The sequence below is a fragment of the Protopterus annectens genome, chromosome 3.part0 (genome assembly GCF_019279795.1).
Source record: "Protopterus annectens isolate FY-2018-M chromosome 3.part0, PAN1.0, whole genome shotgun sequence".
In the NCBI taxonomy this organism is placed as follows: domain Eukaryota; kingdom Metazoa; phylum Chordata; order Ceratodontiformes; family Protopteridae; genus Protopterus; species Protopterus annectens.
Window position 1 is genome coordinate 163,019,388 of NC_056731.1, and position 20,360 is coordinate 163,039,747.

At 38.2% G+C, this 20,360-nt stretch overlaps 1 protein-coding gene across 1 annotated transcript in view; it reads right to left on the minus strand.

The window, feature by feature from the left end:
* The window catches only part of LOC122796791 (dynein axonemal heavy chain 5-like), a 2,204,633-nt gene that overhangs the window by 1,961,228 nt on the left and 223,045 nt on the right, over positions 1–20,360 (minus strand). Inside the window, exon 11 of the mRNA XM_044065521.1 lies at positions 1–120. This exon is cut by the window's left edge and continues 62 nt beyond it. Within this exon, the coding sequence (XP_043921456.1) occupies positions 1–120 (120 nt within the window). The remainder of the gene's footprint in view (positions 121–20,360) is intronic.

Here is a 20,360-nt window from a genome sequence, read left to right on the forward strand (position 1 = left end):
CTGATTGGTGACCTTTATGAAAAGAGAAGTCATATGTTCTGATGTGTTGTAGTACTTAGATGTTGTGTAGATCATACGAATACTGTTCATCAAGCTGGGGATGTGTTCCACCATTGTTGCCTGTTAACGTGGAAAGAAAAAGAAATTACAGACTTTTGTAGCTAACATTTTTTAGTCACTTGTTACTTGGGTATATTATATTCAAATGACAATGAATGCCAAGTATGTATTTTGTAAATGAAAAGGATACAATAGGCGCAATTGTCATTCTCCAAGGGATTTTAGGATTAGCATTAGTCAGATTAAATGAACTGTGAACCAACCGTAATGCAAAGAGGTGTATGTGCACTGAAAACACTGTTTTGCATATTGTATTAGATTGTGGGTTTAAACGTCACAACTTATTACAACTCTTAGACAGTACTACAGCTGCCTTCCTGAATGTAATTAGAAGGTAAATGTATTGTTTAAAATGGCTAAGAAAATTAAATCCACTGAATGATAAATAGGCTACAGTATGAAGTCATGGAGAAAGCTTAAGTTAACCAAATATTAAGTGCATGTATTTCATCTGCAGGTTTTTTCCCTTTAGTTTAACACATCTGACAGCTTGGTGTTCACAAGCAGTTGTCTTGTCCTTCCCACAATAAGTCTGATTCATCACTAATTCTAAAGAATGAAATTCCTAACTTCATGGCACAGAGGTACAAAAGTCTGTAGTGAAACACAGATGACTTAAGATCATCTTATGGCCTCTACACTGGAGGTGCTAGTTAGGAAGGGTAGCAGTGCAGGGCTATACTATATATATATATATATATATATATATATTTCTGAGGGGTGGGAGGAAGCCACGTCTGCTTTAATACAAAGTCCAGCTATCACTGCAGAGCAGTAGAAATACCAGGATGTATGTACCCACCAATCATATTCCTGCACTGTAGAAATACCAGCATGTATGTAACCACCAGTCATACTCTTGCGCTATAGAAATACCACCATGTAGGTACCCACCAATCATACCCTTGCACTGTAGAAATACCAAGGTGTATGCACCCACCAATCATATTCCTGCACTGTAGAAATACCAGGGTGTATGCACCCACCAATCATATTCCTGCACTGTAGAAATACCAGGGTGTATGCACCCACCAATCATACTCCTGCACTGTAGAAATAGTAGGGTGTATGTACCCACCAATCATATTCCTGCACTGTGGAAATACCAGGGTGTATGTACCCACCAATCACATTCCTACACTACAGGCAGAATTAAATGTATGTGAAGAAACTATGTTGAACTGTCTTTTTCTCAGTTTCATACTCTCACACACCTTTGATAAATCTTTTCTCTATAGTTAAGTTTTGAAATGTACAGTTTGGGTAGTACATTGATAAATAGGTCACTAAGTTCTAACTGAACTGCTGTAACCACATGGTAATATTTGCTACTGCCCATAACTATATGTATATATAAATATATATATATATATATATATATATATATATATATATATATATATATATATATATATATATATTATTGTCATTTAGGTGACTGGATGGTGCATTCATCACACAGAAAACAGACTGGTAGAGCTGATCAAAAATCAGCTGATTGCACATTGCCAGCTTTTTTTCAGTGTGAGATTGTGGTACAGTAGGGATCAGAGAATTTGTTCTTTTCCCCACTGTAGTGCAATCTTGGAGTCCGTATATCAAATACTTAAAATCTAACAAGAACTGGGAGCAAGAGCTGGACCATGGCTCTATGAAGTGTTGCTTCAATTGTTATTTAAAGGAGTTCAGATTACAGGGTTTTTTTTCTTATAGGAAGTGGGATAGAATGCTGCATTTGAGATAGTAGATAAGAATAAAACCATCTTAAGGGATACAAAACAATTTTTGAATGAATTGTATGATTTTTTCCTAACATATGACAAGTGTTTGAGTAATGTTAAATTGGTAACTATGGACGTCCTTTCTTTGTTTACGTCCATATCTAACAATTTGGGAATAAATATTTTGAGAGAATATCTAACTATGGAAGGGTCTTATGATCAGAGTAAAATAGAATTGATATGTCTCCTAATGGAGCAGATACTCTTTAACAATGTATTGATGTTTGAACACACACTATACCTACAAAAAGATGGCGTAGCAATGGGCACTTCTAGCGCAAACAGCTACGCTAATTTAGTTAGGGGAAAATGGGAGAATAAATGGGTAAAAAATGAGCAGTGGGGATCAATAATATTTTATAAACAATTTGTGGATGACTTGTTCCTGTTGTGGGATGAGAACCAGGTAGAATTAGAGAGGTTCTTTTATGAAGCAAACACTAATACTAGTTTTCTGAGCTTTGAAACAAAGGTGTCGGATAAAGAAATTAACTTTCTCAATGTTAAACTAATTAAAACAGAAGAGGGGGAGATTACCAATAAACTATACAGAAAGGACTGTCATAGAAACACAATTTTACATAGAGGAAGTATGCACCCCGGACACATTTTTAACAATGTAGTTAAAGGACAGACATTGAGAATGTCTAGATTAAAAGCGAATGAAGAAGATTTTGAACATGAAGTGGCAGACCTCAAGCAAAGATTTAGAGAGAGAGGTTACGCAGATGAATGCGATGTTTTGGTAGGAGAAGGTGTCAAATTAAGGGCCACTGTTGGTAAACCATATTTTGCAGGAAGGGTGGATGATGATGTAGTTAGCCGACAAGAAAAAAGAAAAGTAGTAAGGGTTCCCACACAGTATTCTAGTAATATGTCCATTGTGACAGGAATAATTAAGAAACATTGGCCCATTTAAACACATGATGCTAAGATAAAGGAGATAGTAGGAGGAGATCCTAGCTTCTCTTTTAAGAATAAGAAATCCCTAAAAAGATACCTATGCTATCCTAGAGACGATAAGGGAGGTAAAGAAGGAGAAAGCAGCCCTAATAGAAGGAACTATACCATGTAGAAAATGCAACCAATGTAAATTTATACACACTAGCAACACTTTTTCTCATCCTGACACTGGCAGAATATTTACATTTAACGTACAGGCTACTTGTCACACTAAAAATATTGTATACTTAGCTGTATGTGATATCTGCTCGAATTTTTATGTAGGTAAAAGTAATAGGGAACTTAGATTTAGGATACGTGAACACCTTTTACAAATTAAAAATCAGAACCTCACAAATGCGCTAGCCAAGCATGTTAGGAACACAGAACCAGGACATGCATTTAGGTTCCGAGCAATAGAAAAGATAGAAGAAAATGAGGGGGGGGGGCACCACAAATAATACAGAGACATCAGAGACACGCTGGATTATTAGGCTAATGATAGAGGCTCAGGCCTTAATGAGAGAATTCCTTTAAAACCAATACTGAGAAACAGACCTTTGGCCAAATAGTATAATAAATTATTTAAAGTTATCTTTGTAAAGGATTTTTAATGATTATTTAAGGTTTTGAGCTTGTATTTATATGTACATAATTCAGTATATATTATGTATTTTTATGTATTTTTATGAATTAATTCATTTGTTAAGCATGAATTAGCAGCTAATATATATGTAAGAAGTATTAAATTCAGTACGTAGTGGATGCTTTTAGGTATAATGAGTATAATTAGATAGCATTGTAAGATGCCAATTAAGTAGTTTGAGTTGATTGAGTCACTTATATAAGATGGGTTTGTAAGTTAATATTTTATGTAAAGGTCTGAGGAAGTGGTGTGAGAAGCACTATGAAAGCGCTTACCGACAATAAAAGCTTGTTTTTATCATATATTGCATTTCTTCAGCCACAATTTTGGATTGTTGATATACTTTGTGACAATAATACCATGAGTGTCCACCAGAAACCACTGCCATCTTGTGGCTAAATATATTATTACACATAACTGAAATTTGTTATACACACGCATGGTAGTTGTTGCTGTATATTTGTCTAACACCCACACTCAACAACTGCAACTTAAGTCGACCCCATTTTTGATTTAAAATCTACAGACTTGTTTTCTGTGAGTGGCTTTGTCATAGGATCAGCAATAATTTTATCAGTTTCGCAATATGAAAGCACAATCACTTTTTGTTCAGCCAAGTCATGAATGTAATGGCGTCTGACATCAATATGCTTGGTTCTTGCATTGCTCTTCTCACTGATTGCAAGCTTAATGCATCCCCTGATTGTCCTCATATAAGACTGTAGGCTGGGGCACTGGTACTCCAAGATCTTCCAGTAACTGCCACAACCAAATGGCTTCTTGACTGGCATCGGCAGCAGAGATATATTCTATCTCTGTAGAAGACAATGCCGCTGAGATCTCTTTCTTGCTGGACCAGGATATAGGACCATTTCCTAATTTGAACAAGTAACCACTTGTAGATTTGCATGTGTTGAAGTACCCACCCCAGAGTCCACATATCCTGTAAGGTTTAAGTCACTAACTGCTAACAACTTTAAAATCAGGCCTTTTGTGTCTTTGAGATACCTCATAACTTTTTTATTGAACTCCAGTCTCTTTGATGTGGTTTATTTACACAGCTACAGAGAAGCAACTTCTCTGCTGTAATGTCTGGATGTGTAGTGGTTGTAATGTGCAGAAGTGCCCACACTGCTTGTCTGTACTGCTCATTAAATAGTAGAAGATCTTCCTCTCCTTCCAACTTTGGATAAGCTATGTCCATGGGTGTGCTCACTCCTTTAGCCTCAGCCATGTTGAACCGTTGAAGAACTGAATCCATTTTTGCATTCTGGTTCAACAGAAAATTGCTGTCCTCCTCACGCAGAATGTTAATTCCTAGGTAGTATGTCAACTTACCAAGATTTTTAGCCTCAAAGTGTTGATTGCACTTTGCAACTTCATTATTCCTTTTGTAACAAATAATCAAGTCATTCACATAGACTAACAGATACATCCATTCAGTATCTATACATTTCGACTATTGGCATGGATCGGCTTTGCTTCGCATGAATCCTTCATCTAGCAAAACTTTCTTTACTTTTCAATTCCACACTCGAGCCGCTTGTCTAAGACCGCAAAGGGATTTTTGCAGTTTGCAAACAAGATGTTCTCCAAATTTTCACATATCCTTCTGGCTGTGACATGTATAATTCCTCTTCTGTATCTCCATTAAGAAAAGCTGTCTTGGTATTGTGATGTTTCGCAATCATTTTCTGTAAAGCCACCACTGTCATCAGTGTTCTAAAGGTACTTTGTCTGGCAGTTGGACCAAAAGTAGCATCATAGTCTTCACCAAATTTTTGTGAGTATCCTTTTGCAACTAACCTTGCCTTGCAACTACAGACTTTCTCTTCAAAGTCACATTTCGCTTTAAAAACCCATTTACATCTGATTACGTGTTTACCTTTAGACAGCAGTTCACTGACCGCTTCATCAGACATAAATAGATCATTAAACTCTTCCATTTAAACTTGTATAAACCAATCAAGAACATTTACAATAAAAAACAAGCAGTCAGCTTAATTTACTCTCCTCTGCATAATAGTCCTACTTACTCATTCTAAATATACTGATCAAAGATATTCATAGTACATCTATGCAAAAGTAACTAAAATACAGTAGTTACGAAATAAAACATCCTAATAATTAACTTTTCTAAAAAGCTTGTATGCGGTAATCAAATGTCATGTTTTCATCAATGCAGACCCATAAGAGCCAAGTACTATTTATATTTTGGTGCCATTAGAGAAAGACAAGGAGAAGGGTTTTGTAACCACAATATAGTTTGTAGTGAGTAAAACTAGTTTTGTTTTGGGGATGTAGGAATTGTGAGCTGTGAAACCAAGCTTTTACAGACAGGTGAAATTCCTGGGTTAACTGTTGAAGGTTATCTAGTCTCTTGGCATAGCAGATGAGTGTGAAATCATCTGCAAACTGAAAGATGGTGACATGTTTACTGGGAATATTTGGGTTATTTACGAAGATGTTGAACACTGGACCTGATCTTTGGGGACACCCATGGATACAGGAAGGACTGAGGAGATATCAGAATAGCAGGACTCTGATATTGAGCCTGACTGAGGTTTAAGAATGGAGACCACTGTGGCTTTCTTTCAAAAGTCAGGAACAAAGCTATGCTCTAAAGAAGGCTGAAATAAAGCAGACAGACACTCAGCTAAGTTGTCAGCAGCATTATTAAGGAAGAAGCCATTCAGGCCATAAGGGCCATGCGCTGAGTTTGACTTGATAGATCTCAGTGCTTTCCTGATACCACCTGGAATATCAGGACAAGCACCCAATGTCTCACTGATAGTCCAGCATATAGCTGATCCTATTCCTTTTGCTCTACCAAAGAAATTGTCAGTAAAGAAATTTACCAGTTCCCCTTGGTCAGTGGCAAAGTATCTGCTGTCCTTTAAGTATACATTACAAATTATGTCTTTCACATAATACCTAAAATGATTAAACAGAGCTTTGCTATTGTAAGCCGAGTTATCAGCCAACTTCTGAAGACCCTATGACAGTTTACATAGCTTCTCTTATCCTTCAGATGAGGAGCTAGTTTTACCTTCTTCGTTAGGTGTTTTATAGAGCACCTTGCCTTAGAAATTCCATCAGACCACCATAATGAGGTTTCTCATATAATTACCAAAGGGAACACACCTGTCAATCACTCAGGTAGTCAATGCAGTTGTTGAAAATTCCCCGTTTGTGTTCAATGCATTTATCAAGCATAATTGTCCTTCCATTGCCATAACATAATTTCCTAATTAATGGCATTATAATTTGCACTATAAAATCTCCTTGAAACAGTATGACAGAATGAACGTTAACAGCCTGGCACATTAATGAACAAGAAACATATTGGTTGTCTAACATTTCATCTCTGTCTCAGTGCCACAGCTGACTACCTGAAGTCTGTCACTGAGCCAAATCACATGTAGGATATTTCTTTTCCTTATGGCGTCATTAAAGATTTAAAGATATTTAAATAAAATGCTGTCTTCACTAATGTTATTTATAGTTAATGAGTTAGAAGAGGGCAAGCTCCAATCAGCACTGGGGGCATTAATATCACTTGTAATCAAATCATAGCCATTAAGGAAGCAGCAATGAATAACCTCAATAAACTCAGGGTCAGGGGGCAACAATAGATTAGGGGCATGAAGAAAGAGTGAGACCTCACATTTTTCTTCAGCAGGTATAATTCGTGCTAAAATAACTTCACAGATCTTTTTCAACAACAACAAAACATTTGAGGCATATCAATGGGATGCATAAATTGAGACACACCCTCCTCACCTCTCTAATTTATAAAGATGGCACCTCTAGTATTTTGGAATAAATGGGGACTATTTCTTTCACTAAATCACATCTTAGTGATCAACACAACATCATAGTTGTCCTTAAATGTTCTTGCTTCAAGGTCACAGATTTTGTTGTTTAAACTCCTAGCATTTGCTATAAAACATTTCACTTGGTTTGTGGGCACAGCTAGCTTCACATTTTGTCCTTTGCCCAGCCTAAAAAAGATGTAATCGGGCTGATAATCTTATTAGCAGCTAGTGTATTACCTTGGTGAGTAGTAATAAGTCTCAGCTGAGACTTCAAAGTAATCAAGCTCTTGTAACTTGTTTAGAAATTGATATTTCTTTATTGAAAATAAAAGCTATTAAACAGAGGATCTCTTTCACCCTTTATTGGACTTCATAAGCTCCAACTCCAGTTTACACAACACGCAGTATTTATTTGCTTTAACACATAGTTCATTGTCAATTCATTTGAGTGGGAAGCTTAAAAGTAAACAGTAGGCAATTTAGCCCGGTTGTCATGGTTAAGTCTCATTTTTCACCCCTGTTCTGTGTATCTACTCCTATTTGGTAGCTAATAGGTTCCAGCTTATGTATTGTATTTTTCTCTTATGTGGCTAATGCCTGATTAGTGCACTTTCTATAGCTCATATCACTGATTATGTACATCCACTAGTACGTAATCTTATCTCTGATGTGATAAGTTGATGTTATTTGCTACAAATAAAATGAAAAACAATAACAAATATGTGACAGCCACTCAAATTACAATCCTTGAGTATTATAGCATTCTAATCATAATTACCGCTAGTCAGAATCAAGCTGGAACTATCTAGCTGACACCTGACTAGGAACAGGTCTATGTCGTATCATCAAATGGCCACATTGTCAAATGTCATCTCATCAAAAGTGCAGACCGTTGAATCCCCACACCCCCTGCTAATTATTTACATGAACGCTGAGATTGCACTACAGTAGGGAAAAGGGCAAATTTCCTGATCCCTACCATAAAGCAATCTCAGCCAGAATGGTTTGACGGCCTGCATTGTCAATGAGATGACATTCGACAATGTGGCCGTTTAATGATATGACATAGACCCACTACCTTGCATTTCGTATGTCAGGTAATGCACCACCCTTTCCATGAAAAAAATGAATGCACTTATCTATAGATACATCTATCACAGGAGGGTGCCAAGAGACATGAAAGGGCTCTCTATGTACTAGGTCTAACATATACAACATTCCAAGAGAGTGATCCTAACAGGGTTAAATGAAGATATGACTGACTCCTAATTCAGCATGCTGCATCTAATGACATCAGATGTCAAATCAGTTAAGTTAAAAAAGCTAGTCAGCAAGATGTGTGCCATAAGTCCTAGCAACTAGGTAATGTTTTAAAGATAAATGATGCAAGTAACTTTATAGTCATGTGATAGTTGCCACAGCTGTAGTTCCCATCATGCAGTTAAGTAAGTTTAGCTCTCCCACTGGAATCAGTGAGCCTGCAGTAAAAGTTTGTTGCTCCAGTGCATGTTGAATAAAACGTTTGTGGAGCTGTCTAGGGAAAGTGGGAAGTTTAATAATTATCTAAGAACCTGTGCAGGCAATGTGCTACTCATATCAGTCATTCTAACTATAAGGCATTTAAAACAAGATCTGCTGCGATGAATGAAAAGCATTTCTACCTCTTCCAGCATTCATATTGTTAATGACAATTAAATGCCTGCATCTTCTAGTAATTCAACAAGTTGATGAGATTTACAAACCAGTGTGAGGAAGGCTTTATGGGTCACGGAAAAGTATTGCAGTACTCAGTACAAGAGCTTTGCATTGCTATATTAATAATATAACTCACTGCCTGTCATTTTACCATGTTGCTTAGAACAGCTATCATCTAGAGTCTGCTTCTGAACTGAAACTGTCACTTCTTACATCAGTGTATTCAAAGGTTTACGTTACTGACTCTCATTTTTCCTATTGCTAACAAAACTACTAATGTCAAGATTCTGGTACCGAGCTGAAACTGTCACTTTTTTAAATGGTGAGTATTTCTTTATTCCTCACTAAAACTGTAAGAGAAAAATGCAAGTACATTAGAATACTTCACTGTGAGGACTCTTGATGGAGGCAGCAAGTGTATGCGGGTATTCTTACTATCTACTCACGTGTGATAATTTTAGTAAAGAGACACATTGGAAACTTTGTTGGAAATAATGAAGCATTATCTTCATTTATTAATGTAATCAGTACGGTTCCTTGTCATTTCCTGGTTATATAAATTAAAATTAATGCACCAAACAAAACTTTATTCAAAGGAAAAACAAGAAAAGTACACCAAAGGCAATAAAAGAACCAGGATGTTGAATACCACTCATCTTTATTTAACACTTTCTTCTCTACGGTAAATAAGTAGACATCTTCAAAATAAAAACAAGTGAATTTTAACAGGGTTTAAAAAGACATTCAAAGTGGCTTTGCGACATAAACATCCAATAAACAACAATTTCCTGTCTAGTATTAAAGATTTTTTTGTTTAAGTTAGACTTTTCTGTCAGAGATGACTAACTCCAAATTGTACACCCATTCAGAGATGGTGGCTTTGAATTGCAATAAGGAGTTTGTAAAATCAACTACATTTGTTACTCTTTCAAGCCTTACATTCAAAAGTATCTTAAATTGACATCTGGGCATTCTTAAAGTGGAGGCACTACAAATTTCAGGAGCTGTTCAACAGATTTAATATATGTATTTAAAACATAGATTGTCAGTTCTACTTTTGTTTGATGACAAACAAAATCATTCTAATGCTATAAGCTGCACATTTTACAATTATCCAGTCAAAACTGCAGAAACCATTTGAAAAGTCAGGAACTGCCAGAGTGAGTCCCAAAGCACTGAGACTGAATGGCTGAAAAAAAGACAAGAGTTACATATGCCAAGTCCGAGATGGCAGTTTCTTGGAATATTCCCTTTTCAATGAGATACAGCACTCTCGGAGTTGGTATATATAAGTTTGGGGGAGGGGGCTTGTCTCCCTGCAAAAAAAGATTTTTTTTTTTCAGAATGTCAGCACTCTGCATTTCCAGTGCAGACATTTCAATAGGGAGCCCAAAAAGTACAGTTTTGTACCTACCATAAATGTAGATGTTCGAGGATTCCATTGCTGCAGTCCTTACTATTGGGTATAGTCCGCATCCAGTCGGCCCGAATACCAGAGTATAAGGCTGACGTCGGTCAGGGCGCATTAGACTGACGTCAGTACGTCAGGGTACTAATGCGCATGACCGGCGTCATATCCTCAGTCTTTTCTTGCCCCAGATGTCAGAAGACCCTAAAAGACAAGGCCCAAAATACCTGCACCAAAACATGAACAATATATACAAAAATATAAGCAGGTAAATCACCTACACAACCACCCTAAACACAGAGGGAAGGAGGGAGGGTAAATTGGACTGCAGCAATGGAATCCTCGAACATCTACATTTATGGTAGGTACAAAACTGTACTATGTTCTTCGTCTTCCATTGCTGCAGTCCTTACTATTGGGTAGAATCCCAAAGCAGAGGTAAGGGAGGCTGGCAAATCATAAAGAAGCAGGAGCTGACAACATGCCTTGCAAAACAGCTGTGGCAAAACCAGCCCTAGACTTAGAGTAGATAGGAAGGTGATAATGCTTAGAGAAAGTATGCACTGAACTCCAAGTAGCTGCTTCCAAAATATCCTTAGTTGCCACCTCCCGTAGAAATGCTGTTGAAGTGGCAGTAGCCCTAGTGGAATGAGGCCTAATCCCAGCTGGAACCTCCTTGCCATGATGGGAATAACAAAATGCAATGCAAAAGCCAATCCACCTAGAAATAGTTTGTTTTGACACAGGCGTGCCCTGAACTCAAAGCAAAAGAAACAAACAACTGCTGAGACTGCCTAAAATCCTTAGTCCTGCTTAAGTAATACAATTGCCTGTGTACATCTAAAGTATGCAAAATCTTTTCCCCTTTATTTTGGGGTCTGCATAAAAGGTAGGCAAATGAATAGTTTGGTTTAAAGCCACACTAGAAACCACCTTAGGCATAAAGGAAGGATTAGTGCGTAATGATACCCTATCCTTATGGAAAATCAAAAGGGCTCGACTGCCATAAGGGCCTGCAACTCAGACACCCTTCTTGCAGAAGTAATAGCCAACAAAAAGCAGTCTTCCATGACAAATATTTCAATTCAGCAGTAGCCGCAGGCTCAAAAGGTTGTAGAGTAAGTTTTCCAACACAAAATTGAGATCCCAAGCAGGAGTAGGAGCTCTCGTGGGGTCTTATATTCTTAGCCCCTCTAAGAAACTGCTTGAACAAAGGATGCGAAAACAATGGTGGGTCACAATCATAGTGAGCTGAGATTGCTGCAGCATGAATCTTGATGGAAGAGAAGGACAGACCCTTGTCCAGTAACTCAGTAAGATATTGAAGAGCCATACTCAAATTAGGCTCAGAAATCTCCAAATTCTTTGCTTTACTCCAAAATAAAAATCTCTTCCATTTTGCTGCGTACACTTTCCTTGTACTAGGTCTTCTAGCTTCCATAATCACATTCAAAACTTGTTGAGGAAGTTGAGACCTGCTGTGTTTCAACACAGAATATGCCAGGCTGTCAGATGAAGAGAGTGAAGCTTGACATTGAGCAGATGACCGTCCTGCTGGGATAACAGATGTGGAATCAAAGGTTAAGGCCATGGAGGCTTCTTTACCAGACTCCGTAGTAGAGGGTACCAGTGTTGCCGAGGCCAATCTGGAGCTATCAAAATCATCCTTGGCCTGTCCTGTCTGACCTTTAACAGTACCTTTGGAAGAAGAGGCAGAGGTGGAAAGGCATACAGATGAAGGTTTGTCCAACTGAAAGACAGAGCATCCACTTTCCAAGCTGTGTGATGAAACCCCTTTGTGCAAAACTGTGGCAGCTGGTGGTTTAGTGGAGAAGCGAACAGATCTATGTCTGGAGTTCCCCATGACACTGTCAATTTCTGAAATACATGAAGATCCAGTTTCCACTTGTGGGGATCCATGATTTGTCTGCTTAACACATCTGCTAAGGAGTTCTGTGCTCCTGGCAGAAACCTTGCCTGAAGAGTTAGGTGCAAGCGCAGTCTCCCATAAAATCATTGCATGCCTGCATAGAGGATAAGAATGTGTTCCCCTTTGTTTGTTGAAGTACCACATGACTGTTGTGTTGTCTGTTAGAATCAACACCTGCCCTGGAAGAAGTAACTCCTTGAAAGCCAGCAATGCGAACTGGACTGCTAACATCTCCTTTATGTTGATATGTAGATGCTGTAGTCTGGCAGGCCACTTGTCTTGTATCCACTTTACATTTAGATGAGCTCCCCAAGCAATGTCTGAGGCATCTGTCGGTAAAATCTGACTCGCCTCTGGCCGGGTCACAGAGAGTCCCTTGTTTAGGTGACATTCCTGAGCCCACCACAAAAATACTCTTTGAAGGCAAGGTATTAGTTGAATGACAGTGTCTAAATCCTGGCAGTGCTGTGTCCATACATTTTGAGATACCATTGTAACTTCCTCATATGCAGTTTGGCATTGGGAAGCACCAGAATACAAGATGCCATGAACCCTAATGCTTGAAGGACTGTCTCTGCAGTCAGCACGGACTGATGAGATAGTTGATGGAAGTAAAGTGACAGACTCTTTTGTTTGTCCGGGGTTAAAAGGCCATCTGGGCTGCTGTATTCAGTCTCACACCCAGAAAGCACATGTCTTGAGAGGGTACTAGACTGGACTTTATTTCGTTCACAGAATACCCTAGGCATCTTAGCACTGCTATAAGATATTCCAGATGCTGTAGAAGGTCTTCCTTTTCTTGAGCCAGAATCAGGCAGTCGTCTAAATAAGGATAGATTTGAAGTCCTTGTAGCCTGAAGTAAGCTATCACTGGAGCCAGAACCTTTGTGAATACTCTGGGCAGTAGATAAGCCAAAGGGCAATGCAGAGAACTGATAATGAGAATCTCCAGCTTGAAACCGCAGATACTTCCTGTAACTTAGCCTGATATGCACATGAAGGTAAGCTTCCTTGAGATCTAAAGTTACCATCCAGTGATCTTTGCCCAGCAGGGTAAAAGCTGTTGTAACGTCAACATCTTGAACTTGGGAATGTCCAGATAAGTGTTGAGGAGAGATAAATCCAAAGCAGTCTCCACGTGTTCCCCTTCTCTGGTACTAGGAACATGCGAGAATAAAATCCTAGGCCCCTTTCTGACACAGGGACTGGTAGAATGATGTCCAACACCCATCTGTCTTGAGTAATTAAATCCCAATTTCCTTTGAAAAGAGACAGTTGTCCTTCCAAAGGAGCTGCCAGCCGAGAATCTACTGGCAGTTGAAAAGGCAGGTCATTGGGTCTGTTTACGAAAGGACTGACCCCTGCCCTCACCAGAAGTCTGAGCAGGTGAACTCCCTGTTCTAGGCCTAAAAGAACCTTGAGCCCTGCCCCTACCACGTCTAGACCTACCCCTAGACTGGGAATCATAAGCAGGATATGTCCACCCCTTAGCAGGCCAATTTCTACTAAACTTGGTGGCTGTACCTGCAAAAATCTTTAACAGTTTGCATAGACTTAGCTTTGTCCTCCATTTTCTTTAAAACTGCTTCCACAGGTGAACCAAACAACACATCAGACTGTAAAGGAGCATCCAAAATCCTTGTCTTAACATGCTCAGCCAAATTTTGATCCCTCAACCAGGCATGCCTGCGAAGAACAGAACTAGTGGCAGCCACCCTCGAGGAGGCCTGCACAGCATCAAAACCACATTGCAAAGAATGCTTGCCCACTTGTTCAGACACATAAACTAAATCCAGCAAGTCTTTACAATCAATACCTTCCGCCAAAGCATCCACCTTAGATTTCAATTGTGAAAGGAGATAATTTTGATATTTCAGCATGTGAAACTGACAATTCAACGCTCTCATGGCTAGAGTGGAAGAAGTATACACTTTCTTACCCCACCTATCTAACGCCCTTGCCTCTTTGTCAGTGGGAACAGGATTTTTAACCACAGAGGCCTTAACACCTTTAGGCCCCTGAGAAACAGTTTCTGGGTCCGCCCTAGGACTCTTAAACAAATACTTATGAGCTTCGGGCACCCTATAGTACCTATCAGGTTTAACAGGAGCAGGAGGCAAAGAATCAGGGTTCAGGGAAGCCTCTGCAAAACATCTTCCACCACATTCAACACAGGAGGTATAGCTAAGGGCCTATGCTGGGGTAAAACAAGAATTCCCTAAGCCTCTTCCTGGAATCAGAGTAATCCTGGCCTTCCCATTTAAAGTGCTCCCTCATGGAATGCAGAGTCTCTGAAAATGAAAAATCCTCAGGAGGAGAAGCCGAAGGAGTGGCATCATCCACATCAGAATCAGAATAATGAGGATACTCCTGCAAATCTTCCAGAAGATTCAGAAGCCCCTGAACCCTGTTCAAAACTGTCAAACTCTGGTTCCACTCTAGGCCTCTTATCAGGAGGGCCCATAGAACCTCTAATCATAGTAATCAAATCTTCTGCCATTTTAAGCATATGTTTCTTAGGTACAGAACCCGAAGGCTAGGAGAAGCCCCTACTGAAGCTGAAGTTGGCCTACCTCTAAAAGAAGTTTTGGCAACAGAAGGAGAGGCTCTAACTACTTTGGGAAGAGAGGGAAGAATAGTTACCTGAGAAGCCCCTCAGCCTGGCCTGCCTCCTGAGAGGGTACATCCTGTAACAGTAAAGTTTCTGCCTGAGACTCTATAGAAACTCCTGGCAAAACCTCTGGCTCCACTGAGCCATCTAAAGAACCGGCGTCCGGGACTGCGGTTCATCAGCCCTAGGCTTCGCTGTTTTGTCCTTGCGCTTCTTGGTTGAAGCGGGCGTCGGGGCATCCGGCGGCATTTTATAATTGCAACGCTTCCCAAACACTAATCTGGCACAGTCTAACCTCCTCTTAATAGTGCGTTTGTTAAACTTAGCACAAGAGCGGCAACCAACAACGTCGTGCTCAGGCCCTAAACAAGGTATACATAATATATGGTAATCCCTATGAGGTATTTGTTTCCCACAAGAAATACAGTTATTCACTTTTCTGACATCCGGTTAAATACTGAGGCAAGAAAACCAAAATGTTCCCCAGCGGGTACTTAGCCAACTCTGATTCGGTCTGAAACTCCGGTTTCGGAAATATTTCAGAACGCCAACCTGCACTCGCAAAACTGCTTCTGCATCGGATCACGCGGCAAAAAAGACTGAGGATATGACGCCGGTCATGCGCATTAGTACCCTGACGTACTGTCGTCAGTCTAATGCGCCCTGACCGGCGTCAGCCTTATACTCTGGTATTCGGGCCGACTGGATGCGGACTATACCCAATAGTAAGGACTGCAGCAATGGAAGACGAAGAACATATAATGTTTTCAGCTCTGACTCAACAGAAAGCCTTGAAAATTATGAATTTTGAACAGGCCATACTGAAAAGCATACCTACTTACAGTATCAAAAACAGAAAAAAGTAATACACATAAAAATAAAGACTTTGATTACCAAAGTGAGTAATGTACACTCTAATTCTGCTGCATTGATTAGATTTAAATTAAAATACCTAGTGGCAGAATAAGAAAATATCGAATCTAGAAATGTCTGACAGCTAGGCTAGTGCAACGCTATGAGCTAATCATATCTTGACTTCTGACTACAACATAATAATCTTCAGACTTCATTTTTATTATTATTTGAGGAGTTGCAAGATAAGGAAAGGCATTCTGAAATGAATAATATAAGAAACTATGAGCCACCTGGATGGGTGAAAATTATGACATGATAACATATTTAACTACATGGAGCCTGCTAGTATTAATTTCTGTCATGTGCATTTGTTCAGAAAGGCAGAGCTTGATGTTCCTTAGCTCCTAAACTCAGAAAATCCTACGTTTTTCATTAAGTTGTCCTATGCAAATAAAAATTTGCTTTCAAAATCATCATGGTCAGATCCTCATATTCTATTACAAATATTAAAAACTTCACAAGAACAAAGACTTTTCCCATCTAAGTTTAAAAACAGGGAAGGAATGTCTATCTTCAATTAAATTTCTGAAACTTAAGAATATGAAAGCACATTACTATTAGAGCCACCTAAACTCAAAATTCACTTGAATACTGATGTAAAATATTTGACTGCCTGGAATAAATTTGTATATGCTTACAGAAGACCATCACAAAGTGAAAAAGTAGGAAAGTATCCATTATGATATGTTCTCACACTTTTTTCCCAATCCTGGCCAGTGACTATAAATCTAAAACAAGCAAAGAATTCTTAGTTGGTCACCTCTAACTAAAACAGTTAATTTAAAATTGTCAGAAACTATCTGTTCATATTGTTGCAGTGAACCTATACATATACACATAGAAAGTAATATATGGTTTCAGTAACATATCTTTATTTCCTTTTAATAGTAATCAGTTTTTATAAAAAATATTCAAACATTATCCTGACTAAATATCCTTTCTGCAGTAAAATGGCTGACAAATATTCAGAAATTAAAGTTCTGATTGTATTGTATTTGTCCATTAATGATCTATACTTTAAAATGTGCAGCATTCATTAACATTAAGCTTTTACATGGAGCATGTGGGAGTAAAAGTTTTATTTTATGTTATTGTCAGAAAAGGCAGTTCTGAAATTTTTACACTGACACACTTGTATTCTGTTAGGACCATAAACACAGCTAACAGAATTTCTACCACAGATACAGAAAATCCTAACTGTCCCTTTCATTAAGTACACTTCCAAAGAATGTTCCTTATGTAAAGTTAAAAATGCCTGACAGCTTTCTTTTTTAAACTTAATCTTGACTAAACAAATTTAAGGAGTACCTTATTGCTACTAACCTTTCCAAAGCCAGATAGCTCCCTGTCTCCTACAGAGAGAGAGCCACTGCTTAGGTATCTTCTTTTCAAACTTCTTCAGCCAGATGTCTTCTAGCCACTTGCTGCTAAACTCCATAATAAAATCCTACACATCTAACAACTTCTGCAACTCCCCCAATGAACTCCCTCACTCCAGACCCCCCCAAATCAAACTGCATTGTACTGACCACTCATTCTCCATTCTTGCACATAAACTCTGTCAATCTTTCCCCTTTTGCATAAAAGAAATCTCTTCTTTCCTCTCTTTCAAAGCACAGCTCAGAAGACACCTCCATCAAAAATATGACTGCAAGTGTTTTTCCACTGGATACATCTCCTAACTTCCTCCTCACCTGCTTCTACATGAATCCTCTGTTTCCACCTGCTGCTTCCCTCCCATATTTACTTATAAAATTAATTCTAATTTGTTTTTCTACTTTGTTTTTATACTTGCTCAATGTTTCAGTTGTATGCAAGACTCTCTACCTTTTGTGGCTATTCCACAAATTAGTTCTTTTTATTTTTTTGCCAATTTCTTCACCCAGATTGTGCCTGCAAATGGTGTACTGTGGTCAGTGTATTACTTCAGTAAACAAACTAAATAAAATAAAATATATAAAATACCAGCCATCATGGGCACTGCCCCAGATTAATTTGCACCCACACAAAGAGCATTTCACAACTGTTAGAGCCTCTGGCTACCTATAGATTTCCACTAGACTGATGTCAGAGCTACTCACCTCCCTTCCGCTGGTGTATCTGGCTTATTTCCTTAGTCTAAGCACATTTTGCTGTGGCATTAAACAGCAAGAAAAAAAGAAAAAGAAAAAGTTGCCCACGCAATTAAATGTGCTTTCTGCTGAGTTTTTATCTTCCAGTGTATTTGAGTACAAAAGTGTGATTCTTTGAGAAAAAAGTACATGAAATGAGAAACCAGTAAAATGAAGTAAATATTTTCAAATGTCATTTATTTGTACTTCAAATTGCCTCTGTGTGAAAGATTCATAAGCTGTCATCACAGCAGAGGCATGGAACTTTTGAATTGCTGTTGAAATTGGCATATATAAACATCTCACTTGTGAAGCATGAATTCTGGAATTTAAAATGTTATGAGATCCACTCTTTTATGTGGGCAGTTGTGAAAACAAGTTGAAAAATTGGTTAATAAACAGAATTACTCTCTCAGTGAAATAAATAAGCAAATAAGCTGAGGTAGAACAAAACCCAAAGACAAGCATGTTTGTACTGAAAGTAAATGACAACCTGAACACAGACATGCATCTGTAATTTAAATGTGTCAAACAAAATCAGTTTCAGAATGTTATCTGTCAGATAAAGAAAAGAAGGTTTCAGCATTTGTGATTTGGGTTTTGAAATGCAAGTCATTGAAATGCTTTCTTATTCTTTCTGAAATGCAAATAGCCAAATCAGAAGAATGGTTGTGTTTATTGATAAGCTACAGAGTTATTTTTATTATTATTAATATTATTGTTTATTTATGTTTTGATAGCAGTATATTCCCCTGTTTGATGTCCATTCTCAGTGTAGGTCTGGGCAAAAAGCTCCACAAATGTTTTTATAATAATAGGAAATAAAATAAGGCAGTGGATTAAACAATAATAAATCAAAATTTCCATTTGTTTGAGGAAAATGGTGTTGCTTTCTTGACTTTTCCATATTAGCAGTATTAACACATTTTAAATGCTGCTAGCAAAGTTTCTGCATGAGTTGTTAAAGAATATATTCTCAGAAAAAAAGTATTTGCTCACTGAGAAAGAGGAAAAGAAAGTGAAAATTAACTTCTAATTTTATAATACATAGTAACGTCCATCTCCAACAAAAAACTTAACATAACCTTGCATTATGTAAATAGAGTAATAATAATAATACAATGTATAAGTGTGTGTGCACGCGTATGTAAATATTTGGGATCACTTCATTTGGCTAGCATGTGCTCAATCACGCTGTGAGACTAAACAGCTGATCGAGGGGGCTGTGCATGATTGCAGTAATAACAGGGATGGGGACATACCCTTTTCCCACTATTGACCAGTCTTGGACTTGGTATATATATATATTTAGCAGGAATGGGAAGTAAAGAGAGGTTTGCCTGCCACCTGCAAGAAATGCTATCAGTGTGTTTTTCCACCCCTTTGTTCTATGTCCGAGAACATGCATGATTCCTGTCATCTTAAGGAAATCTGATGATTTTTTTCTATGGTTGGTGGTATACTCAGTGATAAAACAATGTATCTGTATAGTTTTATATATATATATATATATATATATATATAGCCTTTCCTGAGGGTGTGCTTACACAAACTGCAAATTTACATGCTACATAAGTATAATCAGGTTCCTTCTGTAATTTCCAAGGTCCATGATTCAGACTGGGAATAGTGAGAAGATATACAACATCTAATGAGGCTGTAACTGGGAATAGTGAGAAGATATACAACATCTAATGAGGCTGTAACTGGGAATAGTGAGAAGATATACAACATCTAATGAGGCTGTAACTGGGAATAGTGAGAAGATATACAACATCTAATGAGGCTGTAACTGGGAATAGTGAGAAGATATACAACATCTAATGAGGCTGTAACTGGGAATAGTGAGAAGATATACAACATCTAATGAGGCTGTAACTGGGAATAGTGAGAAGATATACAACATCTAATGAGGCTATAATTGGGAATAGTGAGAAGATATACAACATCTAATGAGGCTGTAACTGGGAATAGTGAGAAGATATACAACATCTAATGAGGCTGTAACTGGGAATAGTGACAAGATATACAACATCTAATGAGGCTGTAACTGGGAATAGTGACAAGATACACAACATCTAATGAGGCTGTAACTGGGAATAGTGACAAGATATACTACATCTAATGAGGCTGTAACTGGGAATAGTGACAAGATATACAACATCTAATGAGGCTGTAACTGGGAATAGTGAGAAGATATACAACATCTAATGAGGCTGTAACTGGGAATAGTGACAAGATATACTACACCTAATGGTATAGTGTCTTCCTTTACCTGTGCATACAACAGGTTACATACTACTATATATAAGTGGAAGAAATGTGTGATAAACAGGTTTCATGCTGGGAGGAGCACCATGATGGGTTTTTAATAGCATAACAA